The 25,472-nt window shown below is 40.9% G+C and overlaps 1 protein-coding gene across 3 annotated transcripts in view; it reads right to left on the minus strand.

Moving 5' to 3' along the window:
• Positions 1–25,472, minus strand: part of ULK2 (unc-51 like autophagy activating kinase 2) — a 124,230-nt gene that overhangs the window by 72,045 nt on the left and 26,713 nt on the right. For all 3 annotated transcript variants that reach the window (XR_008795380.1, XM_056136875.1, XM_056136874.1), the window contains exons 6-13: positions 18,387–18,560; positions 17,523–17,596; positions 14,683–14,784; positions 13,332–13,390; positions 11,233–11,315; positions 7,667–7,714; positions 7,267–7,355; positions 504–675 (exon numbers count right to left, since the gene is read on the minus strand). Coding sequence is in view for 2 of the 3 variants with exons in the window: in XM_056136875.1 (XP_055992850.1) it covers positions 504–675; positions 7,267–7,355; positions 7,667–7,714; positions 11,233–11,315; positions 13,332–13,390; positions 14,683–14,784; positions 17,523–17,596; positions 18,387–18,560 (801 nt within the window). In the remaining variant the exon portion in view is untranslated. The remainder of the gene's footprint in view (positions 1–503; positions 676–7,266; positions 7,356–7,666; positions 7,715–11,232; positions 11,316–13,331; positions 13,391–14,682; positions 14,785–17,522; positions 17,597–18,386; positions 18,561–25,472) is intronic.

Consider the following 25,472-nt stretch of genomic DNA (forward strand, 5'->3'; position numbering starts at 1 on the left):
TAAAAGGTTTTATCTAACATATTTTGATGTGGGTTTTCAGTTACCATTCACCACAATTTCAGAGAAAGCCTACTGCATTTAATTAACTTAGATTTTATGTCCCTTATAAACATTCCTTCTATATACTTATAAAGTTTATTCTTGAACTTAAGCAAGTAAATATCTAGAATACTTTCAAGACACCTTTACTCTTAGTTTTTTTCCCAAATAAGGTTTTTCTTAAAATTAATTCAGTTTTCTGCTGGCTTCTCTACTGCTTTTTCAGTATGGAGTTTGAGATAATTTCTGATAAAATTTTCATCTACCTTCAGAATTCCAAATTACTGTTTTCTGGAAGATGACTGAACAAATTTTAAAAAGGTAAAATATAATTTTGGAGTTCAAGCAATTAAATGAAATGCTCATTTGAAAAGGTTCCTTACACAAGAACGTGATATAACTTTGAAAAATACTAATCTAGTAAATTATTAAATATAGTGTGTACAATTAGGAGAGATTCTCACATGAGTGGTCTGACGAGATGTTGTGTGGAACCAAAACAAAGTCATCCGTATCACAGGAAGAGTTCTTGCTACTAGTACTGGCAGAATCTTTGGATACTTGGAGATAGTTAGGAGGACCCAATGGTGGGGAGGACAAGTTTTCTTCCTGAATATGCTGCATATCTGGAAGGGACTAAAATTAACAACATAAAATTAAAACTTTCTAATAATTAAATGCAAGTCAGAATACTTATTAGACTAAGAAACTTTATTTTCTCATAAAAGTGGGCAGAAAGTCAATTCCAACCAAAACTTTAAAAATCATCTGATTGGGAGCTGGAGAGATAGTTCAGCAGCTAGGCGTTTGCCTTGCACACAGATGACCCGAACCTCTGGCATTCCATATGGTTTCCCAAGCACCACTCGGTGTAATTCCTGAGTGCAGAGCCAGGAATTACCCCAAGCACTGCCAAGTATAATCCCACCTCCCCCCCAAAAAAAAATCTGGAAAAAGTATGTTTGCATAAAAACTTCTAAAGTGTTTTCCAAATATAGTATCTTTAACTATGATTTTAAAATATCATACCACTTGTATATACATGTCTGCCTCTCTTGAAATATTTTAAAGGTGAATTTTTATCATCTTAGCATCCTCAGATTCAAGGACCAGAGAGAGTTCAATGAGTTGAATGCACGCTTTTCATGCAAAAGACCCAGGTTCAATCCTTACCACTGCATGTGGTAATAATGTGCATTTAATGAATAAAACCTTTAGAAAATGTAAGTTATGACATATTATATACAAAAACTGTTTTAAATCACTAATGATGAAAATAAATGGAAAACCAAGAGACCCATGTTATAGTGAAAAATAAAAAGTAAAGTAAAGTAAAGGCCCTCCCGTTGATCATCGATTTGCTCGAGCGGGCCCAGTAACGTCTCCATTGGAGACTTTGTTGTTATTGTGTTTGGCATATCGAATACGTCACGGGGAGCTTGCCAGGCTCTGCCATGCCGGTGAGATACTCTCAGTAGCTTGCCGGGCTCTCCGAGAGGGGTGGAGGAATCGAACTCAGGTCGGCCATGTTGGCTGCATGCAAGGCAAATGCCCTACCACTGTGCTATTGTTCCAAATTTTAAATGCATATAAACCTAGAAATTTACTTGTATTCACAGAAAGATTTGAAAAACCTTACAGGTGTGGGTATTTTCTGTGTTATTTTTTTTTTTCATTTTTTTTAGCTAGGGAAATTAGCTTTTCAGAGAGGAGAAGAAGAGAAGAATAGCACACAAGGATTTTTAAAAAAACACTTAAGTGTGTGTGTCTTTAGGCATTTGGTTAAATCAAAGTTCTAATAAGAGTTCTAAGTGTTTTGATTTACAATGATTTTCTAAAACAAAGCACTTCATTGCTATTTGAGTCCCATATTACCATGTTTAGTCTTTGTTTTCAGAGAATAAAAAATGCGTTAGCACTCTTAAAATCCCAGTCTTAAACATCATGAATACTCCTTTTTCACTTCTTTGTGCAATTGTTTGCACATGAAATAAAATATCTCTTTTTGAAAAGATTGTATGTCTCAGGTAATAAAAACAAAGAAAGATAAATAGGCTTCCATGAATTAAGAATCTTCCATGAATTATCTAACTTCAGTCCCATTTTGAGAAAAATTTCATATACAAGTAACAGAACTTCAGATTAAAAAATTTGCATCGGATCACATAATTTTAAAAAATCAATTTGAGATATATGATTTAGCAGTTAATTTTTCCCATTAGTTTAAAATATGTAAATTATGTTTTCTCTCATGAAGCTATTAAAGCTTTAAAATTAGCATATAAACAAATAGCTAACAGTCAATATAAGTATTACTATCTTTTTATGAGTGTATGCTTTTTTAATGGGCTGGAGTGATAGCACAGCAGGTAGGGCGTTTGCCTTGCATGCAGCCGACCCGGGTTCGATTCCTCCGTCCCTCTCAGAGAGCCCAGAAAGCTACCAAGAGTATTCTGCCCACACGGCAAAGCCCGGCAAGCTCCCCGTGGTATATTCGATATGCCAAAAACAGTAACAACAAGTCTCACAATGGAGGCGTCACTGGTGCCCGCACAAGCAAATCTATGAACAACAGGAGGACAGTGACAGTTAAAAGAAGAACTGTCAGGATTAGACCTATAGTACAATGGGTAGGATGTTTGCCTTGGATATGGCCAACCCAGGTTCAATCCCCAGGATCCTGTACTGTCCCCTCAGCACTACCAGGAGTGACCCCTGAGTGCTTGGGGGCAGTGGCCCAAAAAACAAAACAAACAAAAACCTCTGTTTATAATGGAGGAATAATGAATACTCAAACACAACAGAATCAAAGAACATGAGAACTGGCAGAAGGAAACATATGGGGGGGGGGGGGGGTGTTGGAGGTGGGGCACTACAGAAAAGGGAAGATCAACCTGAAGGAGGTGATGCTGAAAGGTGGTCAAGTGTCATGTACAAAACCCTATCGGCAACAGTACTGTAAACCACAGGGCAAAGACTTTTTAAAAAGTATTTTTTTTAAAAATGCCCCTCAGAGAGGCAGACAGGTGGGTGAGAGGCAAATGAGTGAAGGAAGGAAAATGGGTGATGGGAAGTGGGCACTGGTAAAAGGACTAATACTGAAAGAATGTATGCCTGAATAGCTTTGTAATTCACGATGATTAATACAGGTTTTTTTTTAAATCAATGCATCAACAAGTTTAGGTTGGTTAAATGAATGTAAGAGTTAATGGCTTTTATGCAAAGGAAAACAGCAACACCAAAAACAACAGGAACAGAACAGTCTTTCTCTAGAAAATTAAGAGCATCAACAACAACCTTACACTTAACACTAATCTCTTATTTTGCACTAACAATCCTTGCTTTTCCAGGGAGCTTAACTCCTGGGCTCTGAGCTCAGGGATCACTTCTGGCAGAGTGACCTAGAGACCACACAGTGCCGGGGATCAAACGTGGAGGTCCTACTTGCAAATTATGTGCTTCTATCCTCTGAGCGGTCGCCATAGCAGTCCTCATAGTTTTCATGCTTAGTATCCACTTTCACTCGCCTTTACCAAACTACAATTTATCTGAAATGACTCTGCAGCTTATGTTCTATATTCTCATCAGTGATTTTCAACCTCTCCATTCACTTGCCTATACAACACCTCCAGGCCTAACTCATCATCTTTATACTCCACGGCATACCTTCCGCAGTGCCCGTACAGAGTGACTTATGCATTACCAATCCAGTTCCCATCAAGGTCTTCTTCCTTGTCTTACTCTGTGTGTGTGTGTGTGTGTGTGTGTGTGTGTGTGTGTTTGCTTTTGTGAGGCCACATTCAGTAGTGCTCAGGGTTTACTCCTGGCTCTGCATCCAGGGATCATTCCTGGGAGACTTGGGGGACCATCTGAACCCAGGCAGCCATGTGCAAGTCAAGTGCCCTCCCCACTGCACAATGGCACAGGCCCCAGGACTTCCTCTTCCTGAAATCCTAAACCCAAATGGCTTCCAAGCTCTGCAATCCTTTCTCCTACTTAATCCTCCTTTCCTGCTGCTCCTTAGTTCAGGCCCTCACACTCAAAACAAAAAATAAAATAGCTACAATAGTCTCCTGAGTTCTCTTTCCTCTAGCAGAGATGAAAAGATTCATCTTATTTCCACACTTAAGCTCTAACCTGCTTTATGCAAAAACCAGCTAAACACAGAGTGAATTTTATTTGCCTCCACTTAAAATCAAATTAACTCCTCTGCTCAATGTGCTTAAAATTCTGTCAAGACACAATCTCTTCCTCCTTCTAACTTTATTTTGCTTTCCCCTCTGGCTTTTGACAACCACCACACTATTTGGAGAACCACTGAACAACCTCCTGAAAAATGCACAAAACTTTTACAGCTAAGCTGTCCAATATGGTAAGCACTTAATATATGTGGATGCAGATGTGTCCAGTAACTAAGGAATTTTAAATTTCATTTAATTCTAACAAATTAAGAGGACATGGGGGGGCGGGGCTAAAAGTTTCCTTCAACTTTTCCTTCAACCATGCTTTCATGACCTCATCAATTGGTGCTCCCTTGCCTACAATACATACTTCTATGAATTCACCAGGCTCTTTCTTCAAAACCAAGTTCATCAACCTCTAGTGATCTTCCTGAGCTCTTGGTCTGATTTCATGCCTGCATTCCAATAAATGCTTCGATGAACAATTAAATGATCTATCTTTTCTCCACACAACCAAATAATAAAGGAACCCTTATCTTATTAATTAGGATAAACCAAACACTCAAACAAACGGTACTCATGTAAATATATTATGAAACATGTACTTTTTGCAGTGTGGGGCTCAAACCCGGGGCTTCACATATACAAGGAAGGTGCCCTGCCACTAAGCCACAGCCCTGGTCCCAAGAAACAGACATTTAAGAGACACTATACAAATAAGACTTATGTGATAGCCAGTATCGATTAGAACTATTTAGACTTTTTCTTGCTATGGGTTGACAATATGTTTATATCTATATGTTAGCAAGCCGTAGTATGCGTGCCTACTCACTCCAGGAAGAAAGCGCATGTGTGAAATCTTATTTTTGGCAGATTATGTTAAAAGCCAGGCCTTCCAAATCATCCATTTTCTAATCTCACAACAGCTTATAACAGAACATTTCTAATTTCCTTTTCTGCACCTGCTCTCCATTTGATCTCACTTCAACTACAATTGTTTTTTCCACAAAAAGTGCAGCATCTAAATCTGCCTCTCTTGTTAGTTGCATTTTCTCACTCCTGCTAGCACTCCACCCTTCCTAGAAGCCAAGCTTTGTTTCATCTCCCCTGTCAGTGCCGCCCCGTCCAACAACAACAAGACTCTCTAGTCAGAGTCAATAAAAAACTATGCCTTAGTTCTTGAACTGGCCTGCCCAAACAAGCAGGAGCAGCATTAGGACCAGCATTAAAGCAGTTCCTAGACAGAAGCTTCCATGTTTCTCTATAACCATCCAAAGTCCAGCACATTTTATATTCCAGATTAAAATCAAGATATATACTTTTCCCCAAAATTGTGGTTTGATTTGGTGTTGAGGATTGAATCATAAGCTTTATACATGCAAAACATGCTTTATATATGCAAAACATGTATTCCTACCACTGAGCTATATTGTCCTCATGAATTTTTTAACTTATGAGAATGTAAGTCTTTTTAGTTTGCTTTTTTAGAACATACTCATGTGCTCAGGCAACTATGAAGTGCAAGGGATCAAACCCAGGCCTTCTGATTGCTTTGCATTCACTCAACCCACCAAGCCACCTCTCTACCCTATAATTTAAGTCCTAATTACGAGACCATCTGTTTGATCTATTTGGTTTGAGTCTGCAAAGCTGTGCAAAGTTCGTGTAGGTTTTATAGCTCATCCATTTGAAATAGGCTGTTTCAGTATTTGGTTTAACAATGGGCTATTAAGTACATTAGGAAAATATAGTAGCAGTTGTCATTTGCTATTTGTTGTATGATAGACACTAATAAGTGTTTCCTCACTTTTCCTTAAAAGTCCCTATGAAGATAACACAGGAGTTAAAGTGTTTGCCTAATATGCAGCCAATGCCCACTCAATCCTGAGCACCACATATGATCCCCCACATACCACCTTTTGAAGTAGGTGCATTAAACTGACTTTACACTTGAGAAAGAGGTTAAGAGAAATTGAGAGACTTTTCCGAGAGAATATAACAAGGAACATATATGGAAACTGCCATGCCCTGTGCTCTTAAATCTGAATTGCTTCATCCTGCTAATCATACAATTACTGCTTTTTGTGGTTCTTCCAAACTTCTGCCAGAGAATTCAAGAAATTCACACATGCCATGTAAATCTGGGAAATACAGTTAATTGACACGGGATCCCTAAACACCTACAACCTGCAGGAAATTCTCAAGGTCATAATCCTTCTGACTACAATGAAGGTTTGGGAGAGGGGTAGTCTAGAAAAGTACTAAAAAGAGCAAGGTAAAACAGGAAGAGAATAGAGTAGAAAGAAGTAGCAACCAGCATTTCTCAAGGTCAGAAAGAAGCACTTCCACTGGTGGGAAGATATGGCCTGCGAGCTTGAGCCTCCAGGGACAGAGTCTGAGTAAACCGACCTAAAAGGGCCAGCAACCACAACTAAGACTAGATCAATGAAATCTGGCTTAGAGTTCACACCTAATCTAATCATTGAAAATTCTACGCAAAATAAATACCCAAACTGAAGTTCATCACATTCAGGCTATACTATCACCGACCCACCTCAAATGAGTACTTCGTTTGCAAATGTACCATCCCCACTCCTACAAGGTGTGATGAAGTGAGAACACTGCGCTCACTTTCATATCCAGAAGGAAAAGCCTCAGAAAGGGAACAGTTATTAAGTTAACACAGATAAATAAGGGCAAAGATCCCAATACAAGTTTACTTGACCCAACAATAATGCTATTTCCCCTAAGACTCCCTTGCACTAGTAAATTACATACTTAAAGAGTATCGAGGAATGTGGGTCCAGTGATACAACATAAGCCTTCCAAGTGCAAGGTCCTAGATTTAGTTCCAGACATCCCAGCACTGCTGGGTATAGCCCTGGTGGACTCCGACCACAACAGGTGTGGCCCATTCAGACCCAAGCACCATCAAGAGTTGCCTCCACAAGAAAAAAGAAAAACCATCCATAACATTATTTGCAGACTATTTCTGAACAGATGTGCTACTAACTCAGAAGCTAATTTAATAAAAACCAGAACTTACTGGTGGAGAGGCAAAACGACAAGATGGCGAGCTGCCACAGGGGCTTCCGGAGACAGAGCCAGCCGACACAGGCACTGGGACGGGACAGGCTGCGTGAGACATGGAGAGAGAGGCCACTGAGTGTGACTTCTTCATACAGAGTCTACAGAAAACTCCATCTGTGAGTTTGCCCACTTGTTCCTGCTTATTAGAGCTCCACAGAGAAAACAGACAAACAAAAATGCTACGATTTCAACTTGGATTTGGAAGGTAAGACTGCAATTAAATAAACACAATTACAGAGTTTTTCAGAAGTTCAATAAATTTCAAGAAGTACCCAAGTTTTTTTAATGCTAGATATTAATATTCCCTTAAGTTCACAAGAACACTTAAAAAAGGATGGTGGGGTGGGAATACTCACATTTTTTTACTGGAACTTGCTCAAGAAAAGGATGGCTAAAAAACGCTTCTGTAATGAAAAACAGGAATGCAGCAATTAAACTGATGTGAACTTGAAGTTAGGTTAAGCATCTCAATACAATCTACATATACTGCCTTTGAGACAGTAAACATTTATTATAACTTCTCTATAGAGCCTCCTTTTTTTTTAGAGGAGGTTTAGTCTGGTTACCCCTGGGGTGCTGATAGCACACCTGTTGTGGTGATCATCAGCAGGGAACCCATGTTTACTACATACAAAACCATAATCTCTATCCTGGGTGATTTATCCCCTGGCCTAAAGTCTTTATGCTCTTTCAGAGCAGAAGCACATTAATTTTATAAATCATCTTTAAAAATTAAATTATTATTAATATTATGATCACAATTACTGTTTTGCAGTACACCAGAGATTCAACCCAGGGCCTCACAAATGCAAAACAAGCACTCTACCATTGAGCACCATCCCTAGCCCCTATAAGTAATTCTTTACAAGTGAAAATTTAATAATTGTGAATTTTCCAAACATCCATAACACATCTGAAGAGTCTGAAGCAGTTTTCTAATGTGTGACATCCTCAAGCATACAATCTAATGAAGCACTGTGATCAGGCCCTTGCAAGAATTTGAAATATGGCTATTATTATCTTAAAAAGGAAATATAAGCAGCTTGTTTGTATAATAAATTCAATCATTCTATTCCAAACTATTCCTGTAAGTGCTAGAGAGATCATACAACAGGTAAGGCTTGCTTTGCAAGAAGCTGACCCAAGCCCTATAGCCCACCAAGCCTGATCAGGAGGGGTCAGCACAAAGTCAGGAGTAAGTCCTGAGCCAGCAGTGTACAGCCCAGGGAGGGAGAGAAGGAGAGGACACGGCACTTGTCTTGCATGTAGCCAGCTGGGTTTGATTCCCAGCACTCCATATGGTTCCCTGAGCCCCACTAGGAGTGACCCTGAATACAAAGCCAGGTGCACTGCTAGGTATGGCCCAACAGGAGGCAGAGGAAGAAGAGGAGGGAGGAAGGGGAGGGAGAAAACATTCCTTTCACTGGCTACACAATAAAAATACTGGGGCGGGGGGAAGGGGGGGAGGAACAGCAGGGAAAGAGAAAGATAATCTAGCCCCACAGAAGACTCCAAGTGCCTGGCAATGATTCAATCCCTGAGGTTTGATCTGCAGCACTGGGGGGTAGGCTAGAAATATAGGTCAATGGGCTGAGCAAAATGTTTTGTAAGTGGGAGGCCCCAGGTTTGATTCCTAGCACCACCTGGTTCCCTAAGCACCACCAGATTTCTGAGCACTGAGCCAGGAGGAACCTCTCAGTAGCTCTGAAGGTAGCTGAAAAACAAACATACAAACAAAACCAGTAATCTGATTTCATTTCCTCAGCTAATCACCAAAGATAAAACACACTAAAAACAAGGAATGTGAATCAGAAGTAAAACACACACTTAAATACCGACCTCCACACACCCTGCTTCAATCGTTGGCACCATCAAAAAATAAAAACTAATAATAATAATAATAATAATAATAATAAAAATCTACTCACTATCTTTACTTTAAAGATAAACAAGTGCAGGAATACATGGTGGTTTATTACTATCTGTAATTTTCTTTATGTTAAAGTCTTTCATTATTTCTTTAAAAACACACACACACACACAAAGAGGGGTGAGTGGCCCAAGAGAAAGTGCAGCAGGGAGGGTGCCTGCCTTGCCGTGGCCGACTTGGGTTCAATCCCTGACATCCCATATGGTCCCCCTGAGCCTGCCAGGAGTGATCTCTAAGTTTTGAGTCAAGAGTAAGCCCTAAGCCCCACTAAGTGTGGCCAAAAATGAAAAACAAGCAAACAAAAGCCACAAAGATAATCTCATGTACTCGGGACTCCACGCGAGGCTATGGGGTGGGTGAGGGCCCACCTCACTCCAAGGGACACAGCAACAGCAGTCAATCTCCACTGCCCAACCACTGCCACACTCTGGGCTTTCCAGACGCTCAGGCCTAGCCTCATGCACGAATGAAGTCCCATGGAATCCAGATAATGTGGAGCTTTGTGACCTTGGATTCTGGACTCAACAGGACCGGAACAAAGATCCTTGCCTGCTTCCCCCAGTCTCCCTGACTCAGGAATCATATCCATAAGCCACACCCTCTCGGCACCAGATAATCTCCTCACCAGATAACCATCCTCCAGAACTCATGGATGCTCCTCCCAGACGGAAGTATAAAAGGAGCCCCCAGAACCATGCCACTGGACTCTGTGCCAGGCTGTGGGGCAGGTGAGGGCCCTACCCGCCCCAAGGGACCCAGCCCCAGCCGACCTCCACTGTCCAAGCACCACCACGCTCCAGGCTGCTTTCCAGAGACATTGTAAGACTCTTCCTATCGATTTATGTCTCTCAGAGAGCCTGGCACGGGAAGAGCCTGACAAGCTCCCTGCTGCGTATTCCATATGCCAAATACAGTAACGACAATAGGTCTCATTCCCCTGACCCTGAAAGAGCCTCCAATCATTGGGAAAAGATGAGTAAGAAGAGGCTGCTAAAATCTCAGGGCTGGGAGAAATAGAGACGTTACGGGTGCCCACTCGAGTAATCTGACGATCAACGGGATGATAGTGATAGTGACAGTGATCATAAACTCTAATATCTGCATAATATTAAATGGCATAGAGTAAGTTATGTCAATTAGCAATGTGCCAACATGGAAATTTATTAGGTAGCAGAAGGTCAGGAGGGGACTGGACAGCTGTACCAGCAGACAGGGCGAACCCTGTTCTACCCTTGGCAGCCCACATGGCTCCTGTGGCCCCTCCAGGAGTTATCCCTGAGTGCAGAGTCAGAAGTAAGCCCTGAGTACTACTGATGTGGCCCAAAAACTTAACAAAAAAAAAAAGCATTTTTGTTTCTTTTGTCTCTTTCCTCCCAACCCACATACAAAACTTACTAGTCTAAGACCATGGAGAAAATGCAAAGGGCCAGAGTGCATGCTTTGCATGTGAGAAGCTCAGATTGGATTCCATGTCCATGGTCCCTACGTACAAACAGTAGGGACCCAGAGCACCATGCCAGAATGTGTATGGCACCCGCACCCCCACCCAGAAAAAAGCCAAGATGTTACATAATTATAACCTACAAATTGTTCATGTCTCTCTTCCACTCAAATATACACTTCTACAGCACAGGGATTTTTGTAACTCTATCCCCTAAAACATTATAAGAAAGGGAGAGAAATCAAAGGAAATTCACTTTTCTTCTGACACTTCTATAAAATGTAAAAAAAAAAAAACTTTTCATGGGGGTCAGAGAGAGAGAGAGAGGAAGAGTACAGCAGGCAGGATATTTGCCTTGCATGTGCCTGACCCGGGTTCAGTCCCAGGTACTCCAGGTGGTCCCCTGAACCCTGCCAGAAGCGATCCCTGAACACAGAGCCTGGAGTAACCCCAAGCACCTCTGGTATGTCCCAAAAAACAAAATAAAGAATTTTAATAATGATAATAACAAAATTAGAAGCATGAAAACAAAATTTGAAAATATTACTTACCAAAATCCATTCTATCCTTTTGGTTTCTCTGAAGCAAACCCAAAAGGAGGTTAGTCAAATAAGGTGATGTTTCTCTGGGTATACTGGGAGGGAAAAAAAGACAACCTAAGTGGTGAGTTTATATACATTATATAACTTTTGCCTTTATTATGATAAATGAGAAAGTAGATGCTGTTTCACAAATACTAGCTATATCCTACACCAAAAAGACCATGATGAAACACTCACTCCCTGGGTCTGAGCGAGAGTACAGCGGTAGGGCATTTTTCAGGCATGCAGCCTACCTGGGGTTTGATCCTCAGCATCCCATATGGTCCCTACAGCCTGCCAAGGGTAATCACTGAGGAAAGAGCCAGGAGTTAGCCCTAAGCACAGCCAGGAGTGACCCAAAACCCCCAAATTTTAAAACAATACTCATTCTTTAACTGGATATATAGTGTGAGGAGGGGTGGACAGTATGCAGCTGCCTTTAATAAATGCCATCAGAGGCCAGACAGATAGCACAGCAAGCGGGTAGGAGGAGGCTGACCGTGCACACCGTCAACCCAGGTTTGATTCCCAGCACCCCACATCATCTCCTGGACAAGGTCAGGAGTGATCGATCCAGCTTAGCAAATACAATACTGAAAAATAATAAAGCTTTCCAAACTTCCAGACTAGGAAAAGGTAGTGATAAAGAAATGAATAATAGGGAAACATGATTCACAGAGTAAATACTACAAAAGCGACAAATGAAAGAACTGATCTGACTAGTAAGTAATGCAAGTTAGTATGCCTGTTCCCATCTGTGAAAACTGAGCAGAAAGCAGCACTCTCACAAAGTACACTGGGACAGCCCACTTTGCAAACTCAGTTAAGTAATTCTACATTTAAGTAATACTATAGTTCTTCTTAACAAAATACAAAATGCACATAAGCCATGTGCACATACACACACACCAAATTTCACTAAATATTGTTTGACATACTCAAAAAATAAAACCTGGGACCTAGTTAAGAGGCTCAGTGGCAGAACAGAACACATGCCTTACACATGTGAAGCCCTGGATTCAATTCACAGCATAGAAAAAACAAACAAGGATCTGATTGTATATATTTTAACACATCTAAAGTTAGACTCCATGTAGTCATTGTCACTGTTCCATGTTGTTATTACATAGTCACTGAACAAAGTCTATAGTAATAAGGCAGAATAAAAAATGTCAAAGATGTAGAATAATTTACAAAGTGTGATGTAATTTGGAATGAACTATGAATCTGTATCCACAAACACTGAAATGTGTAAAAAAAAAATTCTGCATGAAAGATTTGGAAAGACACAAGCAAACACATTATCTTTACAGAGTTGGGGAACTTTTTCTATTTTATGTCCAGCTACTATTTTCATCCATTATTTCTATTTGCTTCCCCTCTTTAGAATAAATGTATAGTTTTTCTCTTAAATCTCCCTTCCCTTCACCCTTCTCCTCCCCTATCCCTGTCTCCCTCCCCCGTCCCTTCTATCCTACCCAGTAGTGCTTAGAAGTCCAGGAGTGACTCTAGGCAACACTCGGCAGGGCCTTGCAGCCTGACAGCTCAATGCTAGGCCCCAGATACACTCACAAACACGTAGCCCTATGCTCTGTGGTGCTACGGAGGTCATGTGATGCTGGGGACTAGACTCAGGCATGTGCTCCTGCCTTCTGAGTTATCTCCACAACCCCTCATTTAATAGATACCCTGGATGCAGAGAGTTTTCTGTTTATTTGTTTGGGTGGCCACACCCAGAGATGTTCAGGGGTTATTTCTGGCTTTGCACTCAGGAATTACTCCTGGCAGAACTCGGGAGACCATCTGGGATGCCAGGGATCGAATCCAGGTCAGTCATATGCAAGGCAAGCACCCACCCTGCTATACTATCTCTCCAGCCTCAAATATATACTATGTTTTAAAAAGGGAGAAAATATGGTATAGGACATAAGAGGTAACCAAAGATACACTAAGAATTTTCAATTTCTCTTGTAGTAAATGCTCTACTTTACTGTCAACAAGGGGAAAATGATTCAAAATAGAACTATAAACAGTTATAAATAAGTAGTATTTGAGTAAATAACACATACCTAGGCATCAGGCTTCTATTTTTCTCATAAAACATCCTTAAATCTTGAGGACTATTGGCCTATTGGGGGAAAAAATGTTTAATTTTCAAAAAGGCATGGAGAAAAATTTCAAAATTATATTATCGACATTCATATTCTTACTATAGAACATAGATTCTGCACTTGAAAGTCATGGACTGATGAAGGAGGTATGAATATTAAAAACTTTACAAAACCTCAAATTTAAGGAAAAAAAATAGAAAAAAAAAAGCAGTTTCATACAAACCACAAAGGTTCTTTAAATCACAATGGATTTACATATACAATCCATTGTGGTTATTTGTCATTTAAACAACTCTTTTATAAAAGAAAAGAAAGTATATTGGTTTTATGAATAAAAATGGTCTTATCATATACAAAAAAATTTTAAAAAACCTCTAAATAAAATTATATGTGCAAATTTGGCATATCTGGGAACAATGTGTCTTTTGTAAGGTCAGATTCCCGGCACCCTGAAACTAATGAAAGGTTAAGAACCACTATTCAAGAGATGACTTAAGCTATCTATTAGATACACTTTTTTCATGGTATACAACTGGGACCTTCAAAGACTCAAAAAGGAGAATCAAGCATACTGCTATTTTACAGTCTCTCCAAACCAACAAGAAGAGTCTTGTGCTTCAACAAAGGGCAGTAAGAGAAGCTGTTACTCAAGCTGCACTATATGCAAACTAAACTGGAAAATTAAGAGTTTAACTTGGCTGTGTCATTGGTTCTTAAATACCAATTTGGGTAAAAAACAATCTTCCTGTTTTCAGATTCAAAGACCTCTTTCTAACAGGGTATCAATGCAAAAAGAATCATGGTGATCATATTCTAGAAGGCAATTCTTTTACAGGCTATCAATGGAGAGAAGAGAAAAAAAGACCTAAAGTAACTTCCTCACAGTTGGAACAGTTAACTCTCATGCAGCAGCAGCAGGAATGAGATTGTGCAACAGTTCCCACTCATCCTCCCAGACTAGCCTTTGCCTTTGCTTGGAGTCCAGGAACCCCAAATCACGCTCAGCAGAAAAGGCTGCAAACATTATTCATCACCCACGTCTCACCAAACTATTGGGCCCTAACTCTGAAAGGTGAAATTTCCCCATCTGGAAAACACACAGGCTTTGTGTCAGTTTGATTATAAGGTAGATTCAAAAAGGAAAAGCAAAGGATGACCTGGGTCACTACAACAATTTCTGCCTATAACAAAATGAAAGTAAGTCACAAAGGAATCCAAAACACTGCTTTCAAAGTATTCCCCATTTTATAAGAAAATTGAAAAATGAGTTTTTTTTATAAATTGAATACATAAAGAAAAGTCAGGGTACCTGAAAAGGTGGTTTTCCAACTAGGCATTGATATATTACTGTTCCTATGCTCCATAAATCTGCCTTAGCATCATAATGTTGAGACATAATAACTTCAGGAGCCTGGGGACAAAAACATTCAAGAGACATGCCTGAAGCCATTCATGTAATAGACACGTATTAACTGGTAGCATCACACTCCTAACAAACCACTAAATAGCACACAGTGAATCACAGAGATAGGCTGAGGGTAGGAAACATGTCTAGCATGACAAGGCCCCGAGTTCAATCCTTGCCTACAGATGCTGCTATAGCCATGTGGTTCTGAGGGGCCCTAAGCACAGCTGGGGTCACCCCTGTCTAAAAAACATATAGGAGCCTGAACACATGCTTTGCATATGAAACATCCAGCTTCCATCTCCAGCAGGGTCTAGTCCAACTGACAAAGGAAGGAATGAGGATTTGCTACTGTAACCTTTTATGAACACAATTGCAAAAAATTGTCATTTAGAAATACCATGCTGTGGCTAAAACTGTGAAAAAAGCCTTAGTGGTGGTGACTATGGTAGCAGGGAGATGGCTATATTGGGTTTGGAAACGCAGAAGCAACTGGAAGTGACAGGGTGCTATAATGTTTGGCAATTACAGTAATCAATCTTCAAAGTTTGTGGGTCTGGGGCCTTAGAGCCATACCCTGCAATGCTCGGGATCTATTCCTGCCTCTGTACTCAGAGGCTGCTCCTGGCAGTGCTCAGGGGACCATATGCAGTGCCCAGGACTCGAACAAAGGTAGGCTGCATGCAAGGCAAGAGAGTGTAACTTCCTGTACTGTCTGTCCAGCCAATCTTCAAATTTTGGACACAAGAAGGACAGTTGGGAGGCAAAAGTTCTCACCTTTGTGGTCATGGAGCCTAATATTTTGCCAAACCACAAAACCAAGCTGGCTCTTATAGTTACAGTAGCAACAATGGCAATGGTGGGTGGTCTTCATCACTGCTAGAAAACAAACCTTAGCAGAAAACAGCCAAAGAAATTACAGGGATGCTCTAAGTTTTATCAGATGTGTAAATTCATTCAAAAACCATGTGGCATGATCAATAGGAAGGTATGTTTTGGGTCTACATGAGTATGCCCATAATACTCCTGAAGGGGGAAAAAAACTCAAGGATTATATTTGAGACTCAGTATACTGTAGGCTATTTTATTTTTTGATCTGTGAACAGTGTAAAAGATTACAACAAGGGATGGTAATTTTTTGGGGGGTTTTTTTGGTTTGTTTGTTTTTGTATACACATACCACTGATTGCTACATAACTGATCATGATACTGAGTAGATATTTTTTAATGTAAAAACAAACACCAAGAAAATAGGGTTGCAAAGATAGTACAAGGGATAAGATGTCTTGTATGTGGCCAACTGCAGTTTGATCCCCTGCACCACATGATCCCCTGAGCATCACTGAGCAAAGCTCCACAGGCACGGGATACCACAGGGACAGGCCAGGAAGCTCCCAGCATCTCAAGGCCCAAGCAGCATCTCCTCCTTCGGTCCTCATACGAAATTTGGGCGCATTCTCTCCCCTTTCCTCTCCTCCTCCCCCTGCCTCTCTCTTTCTCTCCCCCCACCTGTCTCCCTTTCTCCTTCCTCACTGTACACATGCACACACACACCAAAAAAAAAAAAAAGAAAAAAAATTGGAAATGTCAGATATATTTGAAGATGGCAGAATTGTATTTTCTAGACAGCACTTTTTTACTCCTTCTCTATTTCCTATTCATCCCACTTCTTTAAAATAATAATAATAATAATAACTTTGGCTATTTTTTTCTTTTGAGGCCATACCCAGCTATTTCAAGTTCTTTCTTGGCCCCAAAAATCCACTTTAAACCTATATTTGAAAAAAAAAGTAAATTTTATTTACTTTGCAGAATTCTAAAGCTCCTGAAATAAGGTGTTTTGGAGTTTATTACTTCTTATTAGATCAGAAATTTCATTTCTGAGAACTGGGGCCAGAGAGATGTCTCAAAGGGAAGGACATGGTTTACACAAACGAGGCCCAGCTCTGACCCCCAGCTCTACACGGGCTTCCCAAATACTGCTGGTGGAGACCCCTCAGCATTAAAGCAATGAGCACTGCAACGTGTGGTCTCAAAACAACAACAAAAATAGAAATTTATAACATCACTCTATCAGATATAATATCCATAGGAAAAAAAAATAAAAATTAACATTTTCCACTTTTAGTATGTCACTATCACAATTAAAAAACTTCTACATGAAAAAAGTCTTCATATCCTAAGAGACAAAATACAAAAATTAAGTGTATCATAGCTGAAGAGGTGCCCACATATGAATTTTTTTAAGTATTCCTAGCATTCTCATCAAACATAACAAGACTGTACTTCACCTTTTCGTATTTTTATAATTTTGTTTTTGGGAAGTTAAACCTTACTGCTTGGGGCTACTCCAGGCTCTATGCTCTGGGATGACTCCTGGCAATAGCAGGGGGCCATGCAGTGGATGGATCAAATACGGCCTCCCACATAAAAAGCATGTGCTCAGCCACTGAACTCTTTCTGACACTCTCAGTTCTTATTTTCAATTAAATTTAATTGGGGATTTCTACTATAATAATCTTTTTAAAAAAATAAAAACCAATGGGAAAATAGAACTTACTTTCAGTTTCTACTACTGTATTAAAACAAAGGATGTCTGTAATATATATTTACTGATACCATAATAATTTAACTCTCACATCATGCTATATATGAAATCCTTACTTGGAAACAACACCATCATACTTCAATTCCAATGCTTATGGCTCGTGCTTTAAAACCACTTTAAGAACACAAACACTCACCATGTACATCGGGGACCCACATAGTGTTGCAGCCATCATGTTACTATGTAGGTAACGAGCAAACCCAAAATCCGCTATTTCAAAAATAAAAAGGAGAAAAACAAATGATAGCTTTGCTCACACTTAACATAGATCATATGATTCTTCAAGACACAAGAGGTCACAAAAGAATAATAAGACCTTAACAGCTTACTGAATAAGACTGTCCTCCAAAGAAAAGAGCAGCTACCATAAATTTAATAAGCTAAGAAACAGTAATGATCTCCAATGGTACAAATCATTGTTCTATCAGTTTTCTAACCAAGGAGCACAAGCCTTTGCCAGAAAAAGATACCTATAATATATGACTTATTAATACAGCTCATTAACCATCTGTATCAAGTATAGAAACTCACAGCTGTTTCCCTTTTCGGATACCAAATATAACCTATGTAATATCAGGAATCTCTTAATGGGCTGATAAAACTATTTTTCTAATAATCAAGAGAAGATCTTTTTTAAAATCTAGCATTACAAACTTTTTCAAATAATTTTGAGGTACAAGCATACTAAAAACTGTCAAATATGAAAGCTAAACTACACAGAGCTTCTTAAAATCTGTTAGATTTTATGAACTGTAAAGAACCAGGATTGGCTCCAGTAACCAAAGCACATTAGCCTACCTCTGATTAAGATTAGGCTGTTGGGATTGATGAGCCCTTTCACGCTGATGTAGCATTTGCTGTCAATAATGTAAAAAGAGACGCTCATACATTTAAATGTACCTTACTTAACTCAAAGAGCATCATTAAGATCCATCATTTTTATAAAGCTCAACTATTTTTAATTGCAAAAAGTCCTTTCTATGAAATAATTCATAGTCACCTATTTTGATGCGAATGCCACTGACACTTGACTTTCTGCGATTAGCATAAGACAGCAAGATATTCTGTGGTTTGAGATCCCTATGGATTATTCCTTTGCTGTGTAGAATTTTCATGGCAGCTGCAATCTGATGTAGAAACACTCTGATAGTATCTTCACTGAGAGTTCCTTTAGCTGGTAAAAAGAAAAAAGAAAAAAAAAGTCACATAAATATTTAGCAACTGAGATCAAATATCACTGCATACTCTTGTCAACATGGAATAGAAACTGGAATTTGCCTCTTTTTTCTCATTCTTTGACTTTAGCAACTTAAATCCTGGGGGGGGAGCGAGTGTGTGTGTGTGTGTTGTGTGTGTGTGTGTGTGTGTTTTGCTGGGACTATGGAATGGCATATATCCCCAAAATTTTAGAATGAACGTTTGACTGGAGCGATAGCACAGCGGTAGGGCATTTGCCTTGCACGCAGCCAACACGGCCGACCCGAGTTTGATTCCTCTGCCCCTCTCGGAGAGCCCGGCAAGCTACCGAGAGTATCTCGCCCGCACGGCAGAGCCTGGCAAGCTCCCCGTGACGTATTCGATATGCCAAACACAGTAACAACGAAGTCTCCAATGGAGACGTTACTGGGCCCACTCGAGCAAATCGATGAACAACGGGAGGACCTTTACCTTTACCTTACAAACTTTTTTATTTTGTTGTTTTGGGCCATAGCTGGCTATGCTCAGAATTTACTCCTGGCTCTTTGCTCAGCAATTTCTCCTGGTGGGGCTCAAGGGACCATATGGGGTATGGGGGATAGTGAAAGGCAAGTGCCTTACCTCTGTAATATCTATCTAGTCCCTTCTCAAAAATTTTTAACTGTTGCAAATAAAATAGATTTGTATTTGCATTTTTGTTTTCGTTAGCTTTCATTTTTCTTGTCCTGTTTTTGTTTTTGTTTTTGTTTGGGGGTCACACCTGGTGATGCTCAAGGGTTACTCCTGGCAGTACTCAGGGGACCAAATGGGATGCTGGGGATCCAACCTGGGTCAGCCATGTGCAAAGCAAATGCCCTGCCTTGTGTACAATCTCTCCAACCCCTCTTATCCTATTTTACTGCTAAAGGTACCCACAATATTTAGAACTTAAAAGATACTAAACAAATGTGAGGGTCTCTCAACAACCCAAATACAAGTTTATATAAGTAAAATATCGTGAATAAATGTCCCTTCATACTAGTCAAATATCTGGGATAAATTATTTAATTTCAGTAATTTACATGCACACAAATTAAAAACAGGTGAAATCCTTGGAGAGCCCTGAACCATTACCACCATTTGTCAGGGATCTATGCTGCCATGTTTCTTCCCTTTAATCTCTACCATGTTCTAGCACCCTGTCCCCCCACAGCTTCATTCATAACTAAATGACCTTTATGAGAAAATATCTAACTTGTTTTCACCACTATAAAGGGTTAGTATGAGGGTCACGGTGTGGCTCAGCTGTAAAACATGCCTTGTGTGCCTAAGAACTGGGCTCAATCTCTAGAACCACAAAAAAATTAAGGGATAGAATAAATATTATTTAAGAGAAGTCATTATTCATTAAATACTACAGCATTTCTATATAGATGCTGAACATGAAACATGAAACAGCCTGGTCTAGAGTTAGACTGTGTTTTTTTTAAATCTCAGCTCCACTTAATATGGGATTCTGGAACCTGCTCCTCTATTCCCACTTTTTCTTATTCCCACTTTTTCATCTATAAAAACCACACTGGGTTGTTCTAATGGTCAACTTAAACAGCATATTTAATAAAGATTTTTTAAAATTCTTTTAATTTAACATAGAAGGACTTTTCTTAAATGCTTAAAAGTCTAGGACATAATATGTACTCAAATTTAGTAAGTACTTTTTGTTACAATGGATATAAAATTCACAAGTGAAATATCTTGAATCAACACTAGGGATTTAACATCCATAAACCTATTAAATCCTTTGTGAACATGCTTTTGCATAAAACTCAAAAACAACATTTTATTATCTTTTCACATACAAATAAAAAATATCAACCCTTTAAACAAGTATCATACTTTTAAGGTAATTTTAACGGTATGTTTAATAACACTTTATTTTATTCTAGGACTAGAAAACATTATTTTATTGATTGTAGCTCTCATGGGCTGCTGCGATAGCACAGCGGGTGGGTGTTTGCCTTGTATGCAACTGACCGGGGTTTGATTTCCTCCATCCCACTCGGAGAGCCCCACAAGCTACCGAGAGTATCCCACCTGCACGGCAGAGCCTGGCAAGCTCCCCGTGGCATATTCGATACGCCAAAAACAGTAACAACAAGTCTCACAATGGAGATGTTACTGCTGCCCACTCGAGCAAATGGATGAACAACAGGAGGACAGTGATACTGTGCTACAGCTAGTCCTAAATTGTACCTCTGCCCAAAGACACACTTTGATATACTTGAAATTTTTATTGACTCCAAATCTCAGTTCCCATGGTAAGAGGGTCTAGATTCAGCTGTTGGAGATGCAAATATACAAATTCTACAAATAGAGCATATGTATTTTTCAACACAATCCCATAAATTAATATTCCCATGTTAAAAATACAATATTTTAAAGGCATTGCCAATACCAAAAATTTTTTGAATGAATAAAAACTTTAAAGTCATGGGGCTTGTGCGATAGTACTAGAGTTCAACCCATGGCATCACATATGGTCTCCTGAGTATCACCAGAAGTAATTTCTGAGTACAGAGCTAGGAGTAACCCCTGAGCATGGTCAGGTGTAGCCCCAAACAAACAAAATACCCTTGAAAGTCAGCCTAAGAGTAAAATTTCCAACTTTTAAAATTCCAGGCACTATGATTTACAATACTGTTACTCATACTAATTCATGCATAACACATTCCAGTACCATACCATCAGTCAAAGCCATCACTTCACCCCACAACTCTCCCGGTGCCCTCCTGCGTCCCTCTTCCCGCAATGTGGGATAGTTCCTGCTGAAGAACAATCAGTTCTCACCTTCTGTTGCCACTGGGCATTTGTTATTCCCCTACTATGTTTCTTTATACCCACATATGAGAGATCATTGTGTGTCTAATTCTGTGTCTATCCTTCTCCTTCTGACTGAGTTTAGTCAACATGGTGTTCTCCAGATCTATCCACAAAGCAAGCTGTCAAAATTATGGCATTTTGCTAGAAATATTACAGTATCACTTAATTGCCATCACTCCAGCCCATTGGGCTAGAGCGATAGCACAACAGTAGGGCGTTTGCCTTGCACGCAGCCAACATGGCCGACCCGAGTTCGATTCCTCCGCCCCTCTTAGAGAACTCGGCAAGCTACGGAGAGTATCTCACCCGCACGGCAGAGCCTGGCAAGCTCCCCGTGACGTATTCGATATGCCAAACACAGTAACAACAAAGTCTCCAATGGAAGACGTTACTGGGCCCGCTCGAGCAAATCGATGAACAACGGGAGGGCCTTTACCTCTACCTTTTACCAGCCCATCACTTAATAATTCAGAATTTATTTCATTTTAAACTTGCAATTTGAGGCCAGAGCAATAGTACAGCAGGTAAGGCACCTGTCTTATACACAGCTGACCCAGGATTGATTTCTAGCATCCTATATGGTCCCCCAAGCACCACCAGGAGTGATCCCTGTGTGTAGAGCCAGGAGTAAGCCCTGAGCATCACCAGGTGTAGCACAAAAACGAAATACAATATAAAAAAAAAACTTGTAATTGGTGGAATATGCTTTATTTTTAAAATGTGAAAGGTACTTTATCAAAGCAAATAAACTGACGAGAACTGCTGTTGCAATATAATGCACCTATGGGGCTGGAGCAATTGTACAGCAGATACAGCATTTGCCTTGCACACACCCAAAATAGGCTCGATCCCCAGCACCCCATACGGTCCCATGTAGGATAACATTGGTTAGTCCTTTTTCCCTTGCTATAGGGAGCTTAGGTTTATCAGGTTATACCCATCACAGTGCTCCCAAGTCACTCCCTTTCCTCTGTGCTTATCTGTAACTCCTCTATGCTCTTCCCAAAATGGTCTATCACCTCTTTCCCCTAATCAGACTGTTAACTTATAAGGTCAGACCATTCTAGGGCACTGACCTTGTATTGTAAGTTAATATTGCCTTTCTCCTCTCCTTATGTCTCTTGAATAATTTACTTTAAAGTAATGTCCTTTTTGTATGGACAAAGGAAGAAAGTTAATATTAAGCTTTTGTAACTCGGAAGTAAATTGTCTCCAAGCAATACGCACTCCAGGGCATCTGCTTCCTCGACTTAAGCCTCAGTTGCCCTTACTTCCTAGCATCCCAAGAAAAGGGTCCCGACAAGGATCTGAATGGACTCAGGGCAAGCTGTGAGCTAAACTTGCAATTTGAGGCCAGAGCAATAGTAAACTTGCAACTTTAAGTTTACCTGGCACTGAAATGGGCCAACTGTCTCGATACTCAACTGTAAAATGAGAGCATGGTCATGGACAAATGTTGTCATGATCCAAAAGTAACGACGAGATTAGGACCCTGTTAGGGATCACTGTATTACTGTCATCCTGTTGTTCATCAATTTACTTGAGCAGGCACTAGTAACATCTCCATTCATCCCAGCCCTGAGATTTTAGCAGCCTCTCCTTACTCGTCTTTCCCAAGTATTGGAAAATCTTTCAGGGTCAGAAGAATGAGACCCGTTATTATTACTGTTTTGGCATATCGAGTATGCCACGGGTAGCTTGCCAGGCTCTGCCATGTGGGCAGAATATTCATGGTAGCTTGCCGGGCTGTCCAAGAGGCATATACATATATTTCCCTCTATGATTTGTTGCCTACTATCTTAACCCCATCAAATATGGTGTAGTAATTATGGAAAATGGGTAGGGAGTGTCTTATGATGCCGCGCAGCCACAAAAGCAGCCACATGGTCCAGGAATATGTTCACTCATATGTGAGGCTTGGCCCTGGCGTGCAGAATGCAGCCTGGAGCGAGGCAATGGTTGGGTAGTGGTTGGCTACTGGGGCTGGGCCCCTTGGGTCAGGGAGGGCTCTCACCCACCCCCCTCTGGGGTGCCCTGAGTGAAAACAGCCTGGCACGAAGTCCAGTGGCATGGTTATGGGGGCCTCATTTTATGCTACCTTCTAGGAGATGCTAGGGATAGGGATAGGAAAGACTAATCTGGCCTGAGCACTGTAATCTGAGATTGAGATGACCCCAGGAGAGCAATTCTCTAAGTTTAATGTATCTCTTACTTTGTCCCTACAAAATGATTAATATTATGAATGCTTATATGTTTGTTGGACAAGGAGAGGAGAAACACACCCATGGGATTCCACCCTTCATTGGGTGGTCCTGCTGAAAGAGAATCCATCCTATAAGCAGCATCCCCTCAGGGGAAGAACTTCAACCCTATTGATTGTGAACACACCTATGTGTAAATCCCAACCCCTCATGCTTGGGGACTTAACTAGGCTGAAAGAGGGGGCTGAGGAATCCAGAGCAAGATGGAGATTGAAGTGGGATCGAGAAGGAGAATGAAGTAGCAGGGGGGAGAAAGAAGCAGGAGAAAAATCGAGGAGATTGGAATAAACTGCAACTGAGACCAACCCACCTAGCCCTCATTCCTTCCTTCACCTGCCTATCACCATCAACCTCCTGGGGGGGGGGGGGGGGAGGGAGCGGCATGAGACTACAGGACTACAGAACATGGGTGGCATGGAGGGCGGGGGGTATGGTGCCGCCAGCAGGTCAATCTGTATCTGTGAGGTGAGTGCATCCACAGCCTGATGGCGCCTTCAGACTTCCAGATACCCCAAAATTAATGCTGTGCCTTTGGCCAGACCCCAAAAACTTGGGGCAAAGTTTACCAAAAAAGTAAATGGCCAAAAGTTAGGTATGTGGGAAACACACCCACAAACCACCTCGGGCTCAGCTATATAATTGGAGGCATGGCCTCTCTGGTTCCTGATTAAATTGCTTAATGGCCATGATTCCAGAGACTCAGAAACAAATCTCAAAACCCAGCGGCTTTTGGCAGAAATGCATCCGGTCCCTGAAGTAGGTTACCGATACTCGGCCAACCCAGGTGGGAATAGGTTTCGTGCCTTGGCCTGTTCCCCCAGCGGCCCAGTGGCCACCATCCTCCAAAGGCCACTGGACAGTCAGGTTTGGGTCCACAGTGACAAGACACGCAGAGCCTCACGAGATGGGGGTAGATCCAGTCCTGTCCACCCCCCCCCAATGAGACCCCAAGTCGTTGCCCACGAACAACCTCTCCGGCTCCTGATCAAGCTGCTTAACGGCCACAATCCCAGAGACTCAGAAACAAATCTCAAAACCCAGTGGCTTTTGGCAGAAATGCGTCTGGACCACTTACTGTCGCTGGGTCACCCCAGGGGGGAAAGGGTGTTGTCCCTCCACCTGTTTCCCCCTGGTGGCTCAGTGGCCATCATCCTTCAGAGGCCATTGGACAGTCAGGTTTGGGCCCGCAGTGACAAGACACACGGGGCCTCATGGGATGGGGGTGGAACCGGCCCTTTCCTCCCCATCCCAATGAGACCCCGAGTCGCTGTCCATGAACGGCCTCTCTGGGTCCTGATCAAGCTATTTAATGGTCATGATCCCAGAGACTCAGGAGCAAATCTCGGAATCCAGCAGGTTTTGGCAGAAATCCCTCCAGATTTAAGTGTTAAAATTTCAGAATTTCAAAATCGCGTGGCCACTACTGCAGCCACGCAACATTATATGTTATTCAGAACCAGGAATAGAAAACAAATTGTCTACTGTTGCCTTTTCAGCAGATCTGAGTATTGGGGTAAAATCTCAAATAATAATGGTGGGTCTGGTGTTAAAATATTGAATGTGATCAAAGTAGAGAGAGAGTAATGTGGAAATCATCTGACCCACAGGCAGGGGGAGGGTGTGGGATGGGGGTATACTGGGGTTGTTGGGGGTGGAGAACGGGCACTGGTGAAGGTATGGGTGTTTCATTGTATTACCAAGATTTAGACCCGAAAGCTTTGTAACTGCTCTCAAGGTGATTCAATAAATAAAATTATAAAAAATAAGAA

The sequence above is a fragment of the Sorex fumeus genome, unplaced genomic scaffold (genome assembly GCF_029834395.1).
Source record: "Sorex fumeus unplaced genomic scaffold, SorFum_2.1 ptg000122l, whole genome shotgun sequence".
NCBI lineage: Eukaryota > Metazoa > Chordata > Mammalia > Eulipotyphla > Soricidae > Sorex > Sorex fumeus.